The sequence below is a fragment of the Pan troglodytes genome, chromosome 13, assembly GCF_028858775.2.
Source record: "Pan troglodytes isolate AG18354 chromosome 13, NHGRI_mPanTro3-v2.0_pri, whole genome shotgun sequence".
NCBI lineage: Eukaryota > Metazoa > Chordata > Mammalia > Primates > Hominidae > Pan > Pan troglodytes.
This window is the reverse complement of record NC_072411.2, coordinates 130,128,989-130,147,645: the sequence shown is the minus strand read 5'-3', so window position 1 is coordinate 130,147,645 and position 18,657 is coordinate 130,128,989. Positions and strand designations below refer to the sequence as shown.

The following is an 18,657-nucleotide window of genomic DNA, read 5'->3' as shown; positions in this document are numbered from 1 at the left end:
ACAAATATATAATATAAAAAATACATAAAATTATATATAGTATAAAACAGAACCAATAGGAGACAGATAGATAGATAGATAGATAGATAGATAGATAATATCACCACCTTTCTAAAAGTGGTGATGTGATATAGTGGACCCTGCAGACATGTTGGTCAGGGCAATGAGGTATAAATACTATAGCATCATACATGGATTTCTAAGAAATACTAAGATATGGAATAGTATCATATATGGTTATAAATAATTGGATAAAGATACAGTATAGTATCATACATTATTATAAAGAGGATAAAAACAGTGTAAATTAAACATAGTCAGACACATGACATAGATACAATATAGCATCATATGTGGTCATCAGATAGATAACATAGACTTGGTGTAGCTTCACACATGGTCATCGGGTAGATGGTATCGATGTAGTTTAGCATCATCTGTATCTTCAGGAAGATGACACATAGTTCATACTTCAAATTCTATGCCTCACAGAATAGCATCACGCATGGTATGTGATGTCATGATATGACATAGACTTAGTATAGCATCACATATGCTTGCCAAGGAGACACAGGATGATGGAGACATAGTATAGTACCATGTGGTTATCAAGGATATGGTGTAGACATAGTTTAGTGTAAAATAGGAAATTGTCAGGGAGATAATGTAGAAATTGTATAGTGTTAACACATGTTTTTCAGGAATATGCTGCAGACATAGAGTAGCATCATAAATACTTGCCAGGGAAATAGTGCAGACACAATGAATCATCACATATGTTTGTCAAAGAGATGACACATAATATAACATCATATATGGTTGTCATGGGAATGACTTGTTGTTCAGCATCATAAAATGTTATCCAGGACATGATGCATGCATAGTACACCAATACAGATGGTCGTCACTGAGATAATAAAAACATCATATAGCATTGCATGTGGCTACAACGAGATGACGTGGACAGAGTGTTAGTATCATACATATTTGTCAGCAAGATGATCATGGTTTTGCATCATATATGATTATCAAGGATATGATGCAGATATGGCCCAGCATCAAATGTGGTTTTAAAGGAGTAGATGAAAACACAGTATAGCATAATATGCAACTTTCAACAAGATGATGCAGACATAGTGTAGAAATAAACATGATCCTTAGGCGATAAGACAGACACAATATCATGTCACATGTGAGCAACAGAGAGATGACAGATATAGTGTAGTGTCACATGTGACTGTCACAGGATTGAAGCACACCTAGGATAGCACCATATATGGTTATCAATAAGATGACACATAGTGTAGAATCACAGTGGTAATCAAAGAGACAGTGTATAGCATAGCATCATGTATGCTTATCACAAAGATGCAGTAGACATAGCGGAACAGCACATGTGGTTATAGTAAAGGAGATTATAGCACCATTGATGGTAATTAAGTTGACAAGGCCAACATAGGGTAACATCATACGTAATCATCAGGGAAGCTGGGCACGGTGGCTCACGCCTGTAATCCCAGCATTTTGGGAGGCCAAGGCAGGTGGATCATCTGAGGTCAGGAGTTCGAGACCAGCCTGGCCAACATGGAGAAACCCCGTCTCTACTAAAAATACAAAAATTAGCCAGTCGTGGTGGTTCATGCCTGTATTCCCAGCTACTCAGGAGGCTGAGGCAGGAAAATTACTTGAGCCTGGGAGGCGGAGGTTGCGTTGAGCCGAGATCGCACCACTGCACTGCAGCCTGGGCAACAGAGTGAGACTCCGTCTCAAAAGAATAATAATAATAAAAATCAGGGAGATGACCCAGAATATAGCATCATATACAGATACTAAGATGATGACAAAGACCTCATATACCTCATTATGTAGGAGGTGACACAGACATTGCATAACATTACATGTGGTTATCAGGTATATGATATAGACACACTATTGTGCCATACATGGTCACGATAGAGATGAGACATGGTTTTTTATCATAGCTGGTCATCAAAGAAATGACCCACAGTGTAGAATTATGCATGGTTATCAAGCAAAGCATAAATCTCTCCAAAAATTAAAAGAATGAACAGATCACCTACCATCGGCTGAAGCAGTTGCAATAAGCTTTCCAGTGTAATCAAAGCAGCTGTCTAGTATTTCATCATCATGGCCTGTTAAGGTTGCCACACATTTTCCATTTGTAGCATCCCACAGCTACAATTAAAAGAACAAAAAACAAAAAAAAAAAGACTATGACTTTCTGTCTGAAGTGTGAAGATGGCCAGTGGTCTTCACGACATGCTTATGGCTGGTTAAATAACTGTGCAAAAATCACTTGTGTAATTCATGCATGTTCAGTTAGATTTACTTTGATTCATGACCAGAGACCACAGCCAACCATCAAGCAAGGCACACTCTAGTCACAGAGAAAACCAAAGTCAGACATTTAGAATCTGCCACTACATTAAAGAAAGAAAAAATATCTCAACGTGTATGCTTTACTGGTTGGTGAAGAGTTGTGCTCTTTTTATAGGAAGGACATCAAATGATTAGGAGCTTGATATAAAACTACAATGTCAGAAAATGGAAAATACATTATAAGATTATATTTGTTACATAAACAAATGATAATTCCATAGTATAATCTCTTAGTAACCATTTTTTAAGTATAGAAACTTAGGGACAAGGAAACACTGTGTTTGAGGCTCCTTGAGGGTCACTCTACTAATTGAAGTTCTATAAATGAACAGTGGGATATTAAATAAAAATAAAATGCCTTCTCAAATAAGATATTTAATATACTTGAAGCAATTCAAATTGCTTTACTACATCACAATTCCTTCAAATTTGGAAAATCCAAAACTAGAAATTTTAAAAATTACCAACTATTTTTTGTAAATTAATATCTTAATTTTATATCATCTTTGAAATCTGTTAATGTTACAATGGATATCTGACACAGTAAAGAGTATAGACACAATATAAAGCAAAGATATTTATTTATTTTGCTCACCATGCAGGTTTTGTCCATAGAGCCAGTTAATATTAGAGAGCAATCCCAATTGAATGAGGCACTGCTAATCTCAGCACAATGACCAATTAAGATATTTACCTTCCTACAACACAAAAATAATTAAAACTAGTGAAAGATATCTTACTTCAGTATATGCACATGAATAATGAGGCCAAGCCCATCTGTGTAAGCTAATCTAAAATTTGGTTTTTACAAAATAATATATTTGATGACAAATATGGCTCTACTATTGCTCAAAAAGAAGCTACCAATAATTTCATTTCAGCCGGGCACGGTGGCTCACGCTTGTAACCCCAGCACTCTGTGAGGCCGAGGCGGGTGGATCCACGAGATCAAGAGATAGAGACCATCCTGGCTAACACAGTGAAGCCCCGTCTCTACTAAAAATACAAAAAATTAGCCGGGCATGGTGGCGGGCGCCTGTAGTCCCTGCTACTTGGGAGGCTGACACAGGAGAATGGTGTGAACCCGGGAGGCGGAGCTTGCAGTGAGCCGAGATCACACCACTGCACTCCAGCCTGGGCAACAGAGCGAGACTCCGTCTCAAAAACTAACTAAATAAATAAATAATTTCATTTCAACAAAAATGTACTTAGATTTTAAACTATCAAAATAATGCTACTTAAGGCAACATTTCAAAAAGACATGGGTAACAAATAGTAAAGGCCGTAAGAAGTAGTCTTACACCGGATGAGTGCACCCCTGGTTGTTCAGAAACTACACATCAAGTAACTGAAAGGTCCTTCTTCCTCTATCATTTCTTGTTGCATACATCTTGGTTGGCACCCCTGATAATTAGCCCCTCTATTAAATCACAGACAAATCCAAGAGTAGAGTTTTCCAACACAAATATGCTAATTTAGTTAACTTCCTAGCAACTAGGACCAAAAATCATTAGGAAGGAAATTGAAGTTCTTGGACTAAATTAATTTGGGAAATTAACTAAGAGTTTTTATTTATACATGATATTCATGCCTAACATAATGACAAGCCATTGAAATCTGATTATCCATGGAATAAATAATAGCTATATAACCAGACTATTGCTAAAATTCTCCTTTTATGTTGCTGTTTGTCATTATTTGCTCAGAATTCAAAGAATGCACATATTTTGTGAATCAGAAATATCATTAAAGAATGAATTAATTTACATTTTCAATATGACCTATTTTTATGGAATCCAAAGCAGAGTTAATAGATAGTAGCTTAAACTAAAAAATAACAGAGGGTTTTCTGAACCCCCTGATCCAGGTTAAAACAATTCTTAAGAACTAAGAATTACCTTCCAGTATCAGCGTCCCACACTACAACTGTATGATCAAAAGACCCCGTGATGATTCTGTCTCCTGAGGTGTTAAATGACAAGGAGATTATTTCGGCAGAATGTCCCTAGAAAAAGAGCAGATACTGTCAAGTATACCTGCAGATAAAACAATTTCTGCAAGCGTACAATATCATAGTCTAAAAGGAAATGCTGGAGAAGGCCGAGCTCTAGGAACGGAGGTCAGGGGTTGGCTGGGGTGAGGATGGGGAGTGTCTGCACGTGGGCACAGGGTTCTTTTTGGGGTGATGGAAAGGTTTGAAAACTAGGTTTTGGTAATGGCTGCACAATTCTGTGAGTTTACTAAAAATTAGTGACTTACACACAGCTAGTTCATTTAACTTAATAATATTGATTAAAAACAAAAGAAAGAGGTTGTATTTGGGGAAACTAGAGGACATCCTTTACACTGCCTTGGAAACACTACAGAGCAGGGGATGCCATGGGCAAATAACACATGGTGTGCAAAAGTGAACAGTGTATGAAATAAAACTAATTACTTTTAAAAAGGAAATTATTAGGATAACTTGACATGAAATCGATTGATAAATTCCTGCCTTTGGCCTGACTTTCAGCTGGTTACTGTCTAGTGTTAGTGAATCAAACTGTAAGATAATGGGAAGAAACCACTCTCCACAGCAGATTCTGGAACTCTGATAAGGGGATCCTGGTTGGAGTACATATATCCCTTGATTCCTTCATTATTTTAGTAAATTAACATAAGTATATTTTTAAATAATACAAAGAATTAGAAAAGTTGAATTATAACTTGATTTTTCTGATTGATTTCAAAGGACAAAATGAAATGTAGTTGAATATTCGAATTCTAAGTACGCAAAACAAATTCACTCTCTGGCGCAGATAGGTGTGCCAAGCAGGACCCCTCCCATTGAGTGCTCTTAGGCACGTCTGTAAAAGGAGTCATTTTAGTTGAAAGTGCGGCATTAATGGGGGCCTTTCCCTGCACATTTGCCTGAAAGAAGAGATAGTAATGATTTAAAAACAAAAACAAAAACTGAGAACAGAAAGAGTATACTTACACTAATAATGCTAGATACTCAGATTTAAGAAAGAAAAGCCATTACTGTTATTTTAAAATGGTGATTTTTTTTCTTCTGCAGTCCATGTTTTAACTTGCTTAGAAAAAGCTTTCTGAGGAAACAAATCATGTTTTTTAAAATGTATTTATAATTTTGAAAGGACAAGGAAACTGAATTTCCCATCCGGTTGTTCCTGCTGATTACAACATAGGGTCACTCTAGTTTTGTTGCGGTGACTTGGGCTGGGGTGGGAGGAAGGGGAGGGTGGGAGGAAGGGGAGAGTGACAGATGGCGGGGAGGTGCTGGGCACATGGTGGTGACACACAAGAGCATGCCCCACAGCACTCACTCTGTAGGCAGAGCCCTTTGGCCTTTTCCCCTCTGGTCACTTGCCCCTCTGTCATTTCAGACTTTCTGATACAGGATGGCTGAAAGACCAGCGGGCAGAGGAGAGTGTGCTCACAGTCATTGCTCTAAGGATTCTCTTGTCATGGTTCTCCAGTTCTGCCTCTTCCAAAAGTGCCAGCCTCCACCTGCTTTCCTTTTAGCCAGAGAGATGGTGATGGGTTCTAAGATATAGTTTATGTGTTTTGCAGACTAAAGTTAGTCAAAATAAAAAGCTCCTTGGACTTCCCCAGCACCTCCACCCAAGTCTTTTGGAATAGCCAGGAAACCAGTAGGGACACTCTTTCACCACTAAAATTTGAAAACCAGCAACTCAACAACCTCCAACTTAGAGCTCATTTTGTAACAAAAACACAAATAAGAATGAACACAAATAACAGGCTTATTAACATTATTGACATACTCTTAAGGTGTAAACTTCCTCGCCATTCTGAATGTCCCACAATTTGGCTGTTGTGTCCATACTTCCAGTCGCCACCAATGTGCTTTGAGGGTTAAATGATAAACACACCTAAATTACATAAAATGGGAGAAATTTTAGGAAGACAGAGTTTCAAAGTGTTAATTATACACAGAAAATCTTCCAGATGCAATTACCTTACCAGATTCCGTCTAATTCTTTGTACAAAACCCCACGTATGTGTGACCTGCTACCCCCAGGTTGAGTCCTTCAGAGTCCTCCTCTTGAAAAGAGGCTGCTTGTTCTCCCACAGCACCCAGCTAAGGCTTGGAGGGGCACTAGTTCCCTTTGCCACTTCCAGACCACAGAAGAACGAGAACAAAAGTGAAGCCCACCTCCTTTAAGATCCGTGCTATATGGCTCTCCTTCTCCTTGCTGCTGTCACCACAGTCCTTCCAATCACAGCCCCTCACTCATCAAGAGACTACTGACTTGTAGTCTCAATGCCAAGTCTTAGGTGGCCTTCACGTGGGCAATCCATCCAGTTCCCCCAGACTCATGCCCCGGACAACTCTTCAGTAGTCTCTCCCATGGCCACACCATGGACCTTAGTATTATCTTCTCTAGAAGATTCACCACCAATTCACCAATCCAGGGTCAAAATTTCCCTTCCCACTCCCCTCCCCCAGAAGATCTTTCATCTCATTGAGACATCTGCCTTTTCTCCTGGTCCATCCTCCCCATTCAACTGACACCCCGGAAGCATCACTCCTCCCAGTATCCTCGACACTGTTAGTCCCTATCTATCTGATGCACCTTCCGTACCAACTCCTAACATTAACTTTTATCAGGCAAGGATTTTATCCAACCACCTGCCTCTCTGCCTCATCACCCAGCCAAGGTAGCTTAAGAGAACAGCACAGAAAGTTACTAGTATTGCTCTTTCATGCCTCTGTCCTCAGTAGAGTCCTCAGCACTGTTCCCTACTTTGTTTAAGATGCCTCTGGCTCTATACATTCTCCCATTCCCCACTCCTGCCTCTACTTCCATCCTCACCCCTCCTCAACAGACAACCTGGCCTCCTACCACTTCCCTGAGAAAACTCTCCTGTCAGGTAGGAACTTCCTGATCTTACTTTCCTTCCGTTCAGTCTCGGATGCAGAGGGATCCTTCCACCCATTCTAAGAACCCCTTCCCTGTACACCTAGGGGAGATGCACCCACTAACTTTTCCTTCCCTGTAGACTAGATCCTTTTCAGTGGCCTGTAAATATGTTTGAGTAAATCCTCCCTTGATCTTATGTACCCCTCTTAGCAACTCTTCTTCCTCCTTTACAACCAAATTTCTTGGGAAACAGTCTACCATCATTTTTGTCCATCTTCTGCTCACTCTTCAACTCTTCTGAAACCACTCTGGCTAAATGCCCAATCCAGGTTTGGTCAGTCATCCCGCTTAACCTCCCTGACATCTGCAGCACTGAATCCTTTGTTCTCTAGTTTCCCTCCCTTTCTTCTTGTTTTGCTTTTTTCTTTCTGTATCATTTGAAGTTCTCTCTTCTCCATCCTCCCAAGATTCTGTCAGTCCCTCTCCATACTCTATATTTTCCTCTGGGCAATTTCAATTGCTCACTGGTTTCTACCGCCACCCAGATGCCAGTGACTCATGCATCCAAGTCTCTTTCCCAGACCTCACTGCTCAGTTCCAGTCCCAAAGAGCCAACTGTTAAATGGATGCCTCTGTTTGGCTATCACACAGGCAGCTTATATCAATCTAAGACACGAAAGTCATATAGATGCAAACCTGCTCCTCTTTTATGCACAGAATTGGTGAATGGCACTGCCCATCACGCAAACACAAAATCAGGGAATCCATCCTGGGTTCCCCTTTTCTTTTATGCCTCATAACTACTTAGTAACCAAGTTCTACTCACATTCTCTTCATCTATCTTTACAACAGGTCTTCATCATTTTTTCACCTGGATTTCAGCAAGATCCCCAACTGGCCGATAACTCGGATTTTACCACCCTCCCATTTCTTTTTCACAGTGCCACAGAAATAATCGTTCCAAAGAGCACAGCTGATCATACCATCTCCTAGCCAAAAAGTCTCAACAGTGTGGCATTACCTACAAAATAAAATCCAGTTCCTTAGCATAGTATATAACCTCCTGCATACTATGGCCCTTGCTTGCCTCTCCTACTTTAATTGCTCACACCCTGTGACCTGAATTTGAATGGGCTATAGGTGTGCCAAGGCATGGACACTTTTAACTCAGGCAGCTGGGCAGCAGCAGGAATCCTTGCCTATCACCTCTGGCCATGCACAGCAGGCAGCTCCCTTCAGTGTGCTGCAAATCCACATTCACATATTCTGCACATGCCACCACATGGAGGGTCAGGAAGTTCTGCTCTGATCACACAGAGCCACCTGAGTTTCAGGCACACATCACTGTTGCATGCCTCTTCTCAGCATTTTCCAGGGCTGCTCGGTCTGCCTGGAATGCACATGCCACCCCTCTGGGAAGTCTTTCCTGAACACCTTTCCTTGGCTCAGGAGGCCACACTGCTCCCTCTGTGTCCACACTGAAATCCCCATCCACTTCTGACACAACACATCTTTGAACTTATCCATTGACACTTTTACTCCTTCTATTGAATTGTAAGAATTGTGTCTGATTCTCTCAGATACCCTAAGCATGTAGGCCAGGGCTCCACACATAGTCAATATTTAATAAATATTTATTAGATGGATGTTGTTGACTGTGAAAAAGATGAATGTCTCCCTAGGAATTATATCTAAAGAAAATATTCCCCAAAATCTAAAGGAGTGTGGAAAAATGGTCACACTCTAAGGACACACATTATGTTTTTCTTTGACTTTGGGCAAGTTATTTAAGCTTTCAATGCCTCAGTACCCTACTCTGTAAAATGGGAAAATACCTTCCTCTTAGGGTTGCTATGAGGCACAACTAAGCTAATACCTGTCTATGTAAAGGGGCTTAGGACAGTGCCTCTCAAACAGCAAGTGCTGTCAAAGGGTCAGTTATGTTTCACTGCAGGATTTCCAGTCACTAGCAAAGTAACTTCAACATAGCATGAGTTCTTTATGGATGAATATACCATGAATTTTTAGGATGAGTGTAAATAAATTTTACTTCTAAAATAAGCAGCTTGTTTTTGTTCCTGTTTTAAGGTGTACATAAATAAGCAGAATACAGGACCCTTTCCCATCTCCAGGTACTTTCCTCATCCTCAAGACATATTTCCAAGCATTTCACAGTCTGTTCTAGGTATCTTGTTCCTAAGTTCCAGGGGTGGGTGTGGGTACTAGCACTTGAACACCGATGGCAGATCGGCTGTCACCAACTATTCACAAAAGCTGTCGCCACTGTGGCTTGCTTTTCCTCCCTCCACCCCTGTATGTTCTTGTTTGCTCTTTCTGGTTCACAGCAGGTATCTTTTTTTCCAGTGAATATTGAGGTTAAAGGACCTGTCACTCTTTGTTATCAATTTCCTCTCTTCATCTACTAATAGTTATTAGCACATTCTTTTTATGTCTCTGTTCAATTCAAAAAGTACTGAGCTATATTTCCCTACTGACAGTTACGGGAGAGGTGGTTATATTTTGTTTCCTGCTTTAGCCTTTTCTCTCTTTGACCCTCAAAAGTCTCTATTATTTTTATACTACTACTGCATTGGTAAAGTGAGTACCTTCTATTTGTAGATTCTCTTTTGGTATTATCCACTTAAGAGTAACTTCAAAGTACAACAAAGTTAGTGAGTTAAATATCTAAAGAATCATTCTACCTAATGAAGGCCAGAAATGGAGGGAAAGGTGTGATCCCCATTAACAGACCAAAACATAACTTGGGGATTTGTTAAAATCAGATCAATTTTTCCTTATTTAAATCTTTGATTAAAACCATTTAAGGTATTACTAATCATTAGGAGCAGCAGCCTGTTTATTTTTAAAAGCTATCATCTGTTCTTATGGAATGCCAATTATTGCACTAATTGTTATCAGATATGTCTCAGAATTGGTCAAGGACAAGGGCTTCCCAATAGTGAAAGCTGTTTCGAGTATCAGACTATTTAGGCAAATTTGAGCTCTAATGATATACAGAGAACAATCAGCCTAAATATTTAAATATTTCACATAGTAGTTTAAAAATTATTTTAAAAACTGTTTTCATAACTTAATTGACCCTCATTGAGTCAGTACTTTAAAGAAAAGCCAATTAAAAAGTAAGATTGGTTATTATATTTATAAATTTATCATATTACGTGTCTACTTAGTCAATGTAGGATACAGTTCTTTACAGAATCTGCAAGATATTAACTAGAGTAATTTTTAAATTGTATTGGTACCACCATATAAATATAGGCAGACTAAAAACATGGGGTAGAATTTGAAAATTAATTATAAAAGTAGCCCCACTACTTTTATAATAGAATCCTAAAAAGAAACAGCAACATAAAATATAATAATAAGGCCAGGTGCAGTGGGTCCCGCCTGTAATCTCAGCACTTTGGGAAGCCGAGGCGGGTGGATCACGAGGTCAAGAGACTGAGACCATCCTGGCTAATACGGTGAAACCCCATCTCTACTAAAAATACAAAAAATTAGCGGGGCATGGTGGCGGGCGCCTGTAGTCCCAGCTACTCGGGAGACTGAGGCAGGAGAATGGCATGAACCCAGGAGGCGGAGCTTGCAGTGAGCCAAGATTGTGCCACTGCACTCCAGCCTGGGTGACAGAGTGAGACTCCATCTCAAAGAAAATAATATATATATACATAAAATAATAATAAATTGTTAAATATACTCACTATTTCTGCTGTATGACCCCTGAAGGTATGGTAACATTTTCCTGTTTCCACACTCCAGAGTTTACAAGTTTTATCAAAGGACCCAGTGGCGATTTTGTCACTAAGATTTAAAAGAAATGTAGATTATTAAAAAAAAGACACATTATATAATAAACTGAACTAAGATGACATATTAATACATGAGTAAAAAATTTACTTCACTTCTAAAGCTATAAGCAATCTTAAATTTGTTTCAGTGGATAATAAAATAAGTCTAATTTTTGAGTGGTATCGATTTACACATTTAATTTTAAAGGTTTTATATTAAAGTTATAGGTATATTTGTTTGGGATTATAATAATTTTTAAAATGAGTTTAATGAATGTAGCAAAAGGTTTAGTTTAGAAAATTACTTGCAAATTAAAATAAATAATGTATAGTATGAACTATGTAAACATAGAAAAATTATGTTAATAAGTATATGGAAAAGAATAACATTGAATATAAAAGAGAAATAAAAAAGATAAATCCCATTAAAAATATGGTTAATAAGGTTTTGAGAATTTAGACAGTGCTTGTCCTCTTAAGGAAATAATGCCTATATTATTCCAGTTGTAAGAGGGTTTAGAAAGGAAATACAAAGACTTCAGTCACTTTCAACTAAGAGGCTTCTCATATTGACTGCGGGGCAGAGCTAACATCAACAACCAACAAGCAAGAGTAGATTACCCTGTTTGGCCTTTGATCTTGGAACTAAAACCTTTCTTTTAACCCTGGCTTACAACTGTCTTTTACACCAGCTCTTCAAGATGTTCACCCAATTGGATTATCATTTACAGTACAAGCTCAATTTCCCAAAGTGTAAGAGATCTCACGACCCAACACATATATCCTAAAGCAGACTAGAAATGTATATTTATCCAGACTAACATTGATGCCTTGATTCTCCCCCTTGTCCCAGGACACCCATATTTCTATAGTGTCTAGGTGGTCTCTCAGACTAAAGCAAAGTGCCACCCTCTTTGTCAATGCTCCAAGGGCAGCTCGTACTGGCAAACACTCACCCACCCAAAGCTTCCTAACAGAGTGTCTGACCTAGCTTTCTCCTCTGGTTTCCAGCCCAGGGCATTTTACTTCAGCTGCTGATGTCTTCCAATACGTGCTCAAGATAAGCTCAAAGCCCTGTGCTTTTTTTTTTTTTTTTTCTTTTTTTGAGACAGAATTTTATTCTGTCACCCAGGCTGGAATTCAGTGGTGCGATCTCAGCTCACTGCAACCTCAACCTCCGGAGCTCAAGCAGTCCTCCTACCACAGCCTCCCAAGTAGCTGGGACTACAGGCACATGTCACCATGCTTGGCTAAATTTTTTTTTATTTTTTGTAGAGATGAGGTCTCACTATGTACATTCTTTATCAGTTCCCTCAATTCATTTTTCCATCCTTCCTGACCCTCAAACATGAGTGTGGAGTTGCTGTTGTTTCTTGACTGATATCTATTCTATCACAAACTGTTCTCTATATCCACATGACACCACATTATAGAAGATATCTCTCATGTCAATGTGTTGAGAATTACTTTATTGAGTCAAAGCTTACTCCTGCCCTAAGGTATAAAGCAGATAAACAGTAAATTGGTTGAAGTTTTTCCTTTCTCTCTCTCTCTCTCATACACATACACACACACACACACACACACACACACACACACTCCCTCTTATTCTTTGGTGATTGTGTTGAATTTATGCTACTGAAACCCCAATGACCCCAAAGTGCAAGGAGAAACACTGCATTCACGCATACATAAATCATCAGGCGAAGATAACTGATTGGACACGTGGGTTTTTCATCAGGGGCTCTTGGTAGAATTCAGTTGAAGAGTCAAAAAGTATCCCTCACCTCCCCAACAAGAGAAAACTTCATTCTCAGCTAGACACCCAAACACATCATGTTTGCTAAGTAGACTATTAAAGGATACGGCATTATGTTATAGAGAATATCCTTTAAATAGCATTGCAGTGAAAGTAGGAATTATACCAGATGTAAAATAGTGTCATTTATAATTTCAATAAAATCTTTATCTTTTCATAAGCTGGTATAATAAGGTATTATAAAAACTGTCATTCTCTGGAATATAAAAATGCATAGATCAAAGTTAAATTTTCTAAAACTTAATTGGAACGCCTAATCATTTTAATGTACCAATTTAAGTTGGTGCCATCACAATTAACATGTTTTGAAAGGGTACTACATTTCTAAAAGATATTATATTGGCAACCTAGATATCAAATTTTTTAACTGTAGTATAAAATGTCTATTCTAAGTGTATCAAATTTTTATGAAATTCCTCTCTTCTTCCTGCCCCTTCCCAGGCAATGAGTGTATTATGATATCATGAGTGTATTGTCATATCTGCATCCTAAATGACCTCCTTGTGTCTTGTTTCTTCTCACATCCAAACCCTCTGACCTCTTCTGTCTGCCAGAGCTATCCTTCTATTTAAAACATCACTTTCATTTTTCCCCTTTTTGTTCCCAAATCCTTGATGGCAACTCGGTCCCACAGGACAGAGTTTAAACTCCACTGAATGCTCTGACCTCACATACTTCTCTTTCTCAACATGAAATGCTCACTGCAGAGACTGGCCACTGAGTCACTACAGAGACTGGCCACTGAGTGTGCCCAATGAATCCCCTCCTGGAGACACTGAGCTGCTGAGGTCTCCTTGCCCCGTGTGTCCTCTCCACTGCTCACCACCCTCCATCCTTCTGGCATCTGCTTTCGGCTCACACCATCTCCAAAGACTCTTACCAGGAGAAATCACAGTGATCACTTTCTTGTCTTAATTGTTAAATCATTTACTGTTTTGTTCTAGTCATCATAACGCTATAGTAAATGAACCATATTTATAGAACCAGCTTCCTTTATGGAAAAATTCATTTAGCATGTGCAATCATGAAAAAATACTTGCTTGTCTAAAAAAGGTACATTCCATTAGATATAAATATATATTTATTTGCCAATCTTTTCACAAGAGGCCACTGTCTTTCTTTGACTGTGTGTCAGCTAAGTGGAGTTCACCATCTGTCTTTCAGAAATCGCATCAAACCTCTACAATATCTAGTTTTCTTTTCTTGCAAGTGGAATGAGAACTTAAAGAACTTAAACATACGTTCAGAACAATCTGAGTGCAGAATTTTTCTAGATTTTGACAGTGTGCTTTCCAATTGAACACTGATCTCCTCCACAACTTCATTTAGTTGTGAAACAATTTTTCAAAGATTTGCCTTATTTATGCTTCCCTAGAAAAGACCAGCTTTCTTTTCACACTCATATTTTATTGGTTTATGTAATATTTAGTTAAATTACATGTTATGTTACACAATTACAATTAAAAGTACAACCAACATAAGCACATTGGTTGACAAATACAACTAACTCTTGATCAGCTTAGAACCTAACCAGTGGGAGGAGGATGCCCATTCCAGTGGGTATGTTCACTGCTATAGATGTTCAGGGTGCCATGGGAATCAGCAGTGTGTCATGAGGAAGAATAGAAGACACTGTGTAATCTCCTGTTCATTATCTAGAGGTTGGTTTAAAAATACTTCTGTTGTACTTGGTATTGTTATTTAGCATGTTGCCACACACATTTTTTTCCTGCCTGGCAAGACTGTAAATTAACTTCTAAATGAAGTAAACCATGCTGTGTGTGTATGTCACATTCCCCCAGAGGCATGAGCCCAGGGCTGTGAACATCAATAGGCAGTGCCTGTCGGAACTCCCAAGGATTGAGAGTCAAGTCTTGCCTGAGCATGAACTCCAGCTCTCCTCTTTACTGCCGTGCGATCCTTGGAAGCACATTTGAACCTTGTATTCTTTTTTTTTTAAGACAGAGTCTCACTCTGTTGCCCAGACTGGAGTGCAATGGTGCGATCTGGGCTCACTGCAACCTCTGCCTCCTGGGTTCAAGTGATTCCCCTGCCTCAGCCTCCCGAGTAGCTGGGACTACAGGCATGCGCCACCATACATTACACACATTAGCCCAGCTAATTTTTGTATTTTTAGTAGAGATGGGGTTTCACCACGTTGGCCAGGCTGGTCTCAAACTCCTGAGCTCAAGTGATCCACTGCCTCGGCCTCCCAGAGTGCTGGGATTACAGGCGTGAGCCACCACGCCCAGCCTGAAACCTTGTATTCTATATGCGGATAGTGATAGCTAACCCAAAGACCCTTTTAAGCTTTGAAGGAGGTATTTAAAAGGCTTCCAAAGCACATACCAAGCACTCAATAAATTCAGACCTCTTGTCTTCTTCCCTTTCTCCCCAAGCAGATGGAGGGATGAGTAAATGAATTAATAAACAAATAAGTGAAGGGATGAACACACCCGTAAGGATTGTTGAATGCTACGGCATAAACCACATTCCTGTGGCCCTCCAGGGTGTTCAGCTCCTCTCCAGACGCAGTGTCCCAGAGCTTGCATGTCCGATCATAGCTTCCTGTGATAAAGCTAACACAAGGAATATAAACACGTTGCAGGGAAGAATGGCAGTGTGTTAATAAAGACTTCATGTTTTACCTGTAGGATAATAACTCTATTTATTATGCTGTTTGTTTGTTTGCTTAAGAGGGAGTCTCGCTCTGTCACTCAGGCTGGAGTGCAATGGCGTGATCTCGGCTCACTGCAACCTCTGCCTCACAGGTTCAAGCAATTCTCCCGCCTCAGCCTCCTGAGTAGCTGGGATTACAGGCACCCACCACCACGCCTGGCTATATTTTTTGTGTGTGTTTTTAGCAGAGATGGGGTTTCACCATGTTGGCCAGACTGGTCTTGAACTACTGACCTTAAGTGACCCGCCTGCCTCAGCCTCCCAAAGTGCTGGGGTTACAGGTGTGACACACCACGCCTGGCCTATTATGCTTTTTACGATGGAAATCATGTGTGCAGAACAAAAAGTTAAATTGAGAACAATGTCTAAATTGTGATATATTCCATTGTTCCCTCCCCCAACCCCCACCCCACCCCCAAGACAGAGTCTTGCTCTGTCGCCCAGGCTGGAGTGCAGTGGTGCGATCTCAGCTCACTGCCACCTCTGCCTCCGGGGTTCAAGCGATTATCCTGCCTCAGCCTCCCGAGTAGCTGGGATTAGAGGCGCGCCACCACGCCTGTCTAATTTTTTTTTTTATTTTTAGTAGAGACGGGGTTTCACCGTGTTAGCCAGGCTGGTCTCCAACTCCTGACCTCGTGATCTGCACACTCGGCCTCCCAAAGTGCTGGGATTACAGGCGTGCGCCACCACACCTGGCCTATATTCTGTTTAATAAACAAATGAATGGTTCCTTTAACATAGCTATTCTCCTACAGGAATAGTGAATAGAGTGTAATGTAAAATAGCAGCATCTTAATCATTCCTTCAATATTCAATTAAGAAAGAGACTTTCTTTCTAAAATATCTCTGAAATCAAAATATTGCTTCAAAAGTATAACAAAAATATATTTCCCCAGCACAGAAAACAATCCATAAAATTGAAAAGCCAGTCTGAATGTCAAGTGGTAACAAGAAAAGGTGAAGAAAAGTCTAATAGCAAAACTCAACTAAACAGGCAGGTTGACAAGACAAGGTATCTTTGATTCTCTCCTAGGTATTTTCCTTCTACCATCTTCTCCCACAGACTTCCTCTACCTTTGGATAGATGCAAACTCGCATTTGCAACTATACACATATATACTATAGATACTTTATGGGTTGAAATATATGCCCTCAAAATTTATATGTTGAAGTCATAATCCCCCAGAACCTTAGAATGTGAATGTATTTGGAAATAAGATCTTGCGGATATAATTATTAATAGTTAAGTTACGGCTGGGCGTGGTGGCTCACGCCTGTAATCTCAGCACTTTGGGAGGCCAAGTTGGGCAGATCACCTGAGGTCAGGTGTTCGAGACCAGCCTGACCAACATGGAGAAACCCCGCCTCTGCTAAAAATACAAAAAATTAGCTGGGCGTGGTGGCAGGCACCTGTAATCCCAGCTACTCGGGAGGCTGAGGCAGGAGAATTGCTTGAACCCTGGAGTTGGAGGTTGCAGTGAGCCAAGATCGTGCCATTGCACTCCAGCCTGAGCAACAAGAGTGAAACTCCATCTCAAAAAAAAAAAAAAAAATTGTTAAGTTAGGATGAGATCATGCTGCAGTAGGGTGGGCCCCAGTTCAATACATCCTTATAAGAACAGGCCATATAGACACACACATGCACAGGGAAAACCATGTGAAGATGAGGGCAGAGCTCAGGGTGATGCTTCTCCACACCAAAGGTTGCCAGCAAACCACCAGAAGCTACAGGAGCTGTGGAACAGCTTCTTTCCCAAGGCCTCAGAAGGAACTGACCCTGATGACACCTTGACCTCTGACCTCTAACCTCCACAACTGTGACAAAATACATTTTGGTTGTGTAAGCCACTCAGTTTGTGCTACCTTATTATGGAAGCCTTAGCAAACTGCTTATTTTATGTCTAGTTTGTGTTTATTTTATGTCTGTAGGTCAAGACGAGACTTCTCCCTCATCTCTCCTACCTAGCACGTCAGCTCCCAAGCTGATCACAGCCATGCTCTCAACAGAGACTTGAAGCTGCTGTTTGCCATACCCCAAATCACTGACCTAGATGGAAAGTGCCTGCTCTGAATAGACTGATCACAACCAACCAAGTTAGATATGAGGCCACCCTGCCAGACTCATTCCTGAGTTGAGTTCTTCAGTAGCTACATTTGCTGAGAACCCGATATGCCTCCCATTCACTGCAGCACGAATACGACAGAAAACTCAGATTAGAAGAGTGGGAGAAAGGGTTTATATTTCTCCTCAGTATCCAAGAGGGTACTGAAATCAGAAAAATGAATATATTATGTACTTATCTAACTGGAATCTTTGATAAATAAACACAGAAATTTGTTTCACTGCTAAAAATTAGACATAAAAAGAGAATCTTACCATGAGCCCGATTTGTTAAGTGCAACATTAGTCAGTGGCAATATATGTGCTTTGAGAACCTTCAGTGAAAGAAAACACCATTTTTTAGACTCAAACCAAATTAAATTTGTTAGTTATAACTTCAAACCAATGAAGACATTCAATTTTTTCTTAATTATACATCAGAAACAGGCAATATCTGATTTACCTTTAGACAGTGCTATGTGGCATCTTATTGATAGCACTAATTTGTAACATTTTCTTTTACATATGGCATGTGGTTTTGTATATATGTATAAACTGGGTATGTAGGAAATACACTAAATATGTTTCAATAAAGATTTGACAATGTATTATGACTTTATGAATCCTGAAGCTCCTTTAGTGTCAGAATATGTCTTCCTTATCTTTCAACCCCTACAACATCTAACATACAGTGAATGTTTAATGAATATTTATTGAACGCATATACATAAATTGGACAATCTATTAAGAGTGATTGGCTGGGCTGGGACAGTCCAAGTTATGTCTGTTACCAAAATGTAACTATGAATAGCATCTACTTTCACCATCAAAAATGTTCCCTTTGGAGAATAAATTGAGACACGCTAGTTATACAGCTCATATTTGAAATTAAACAGTGCCACCTACTGGACAAAGAAATGTTACAAGACTATAACATCCTCTTCCAGAAACGAATGCCTGGAT

At 39.7% G+C, this 18,657-nt stretch overlaps 1 protein-coding gene across 1 annotated transcript in view; it reads right to left on the bottom strand.

Moving 5' to 3' along the window:
* DAW1 (dynein assembly factor with WD repeats 1) overlaps nucleotides 1-18,657 on the bottom strand; it is a 54,382-nt gene that overhangs the window by 14,939 nt on the left and 20,786 nt on the right. Inside the window, 7 exon segments of the mRNA NM_001280453.1 lie at nucleotides 2,082-2,196; nucleotides 2,996-3,098; nucleotides 4,299-4,405; nucleotides 6,186-6,293; nucleotides 11,009-11,108; nucleotides 15,371-15,493; nucleotides 17,971-18,029. Of these exon segments, the coding sequence (NP_001267382.1) occupies nucleotides 2,082-2,196; nucleotides 2,996-3,098; nucleotides 4,299-4,405; nucleotides 6,186-6,293; nucleotides 11,009-11,108; nucleotides 15,371-15,493; nucleotides 17,971-18,029 (715 nt within the window).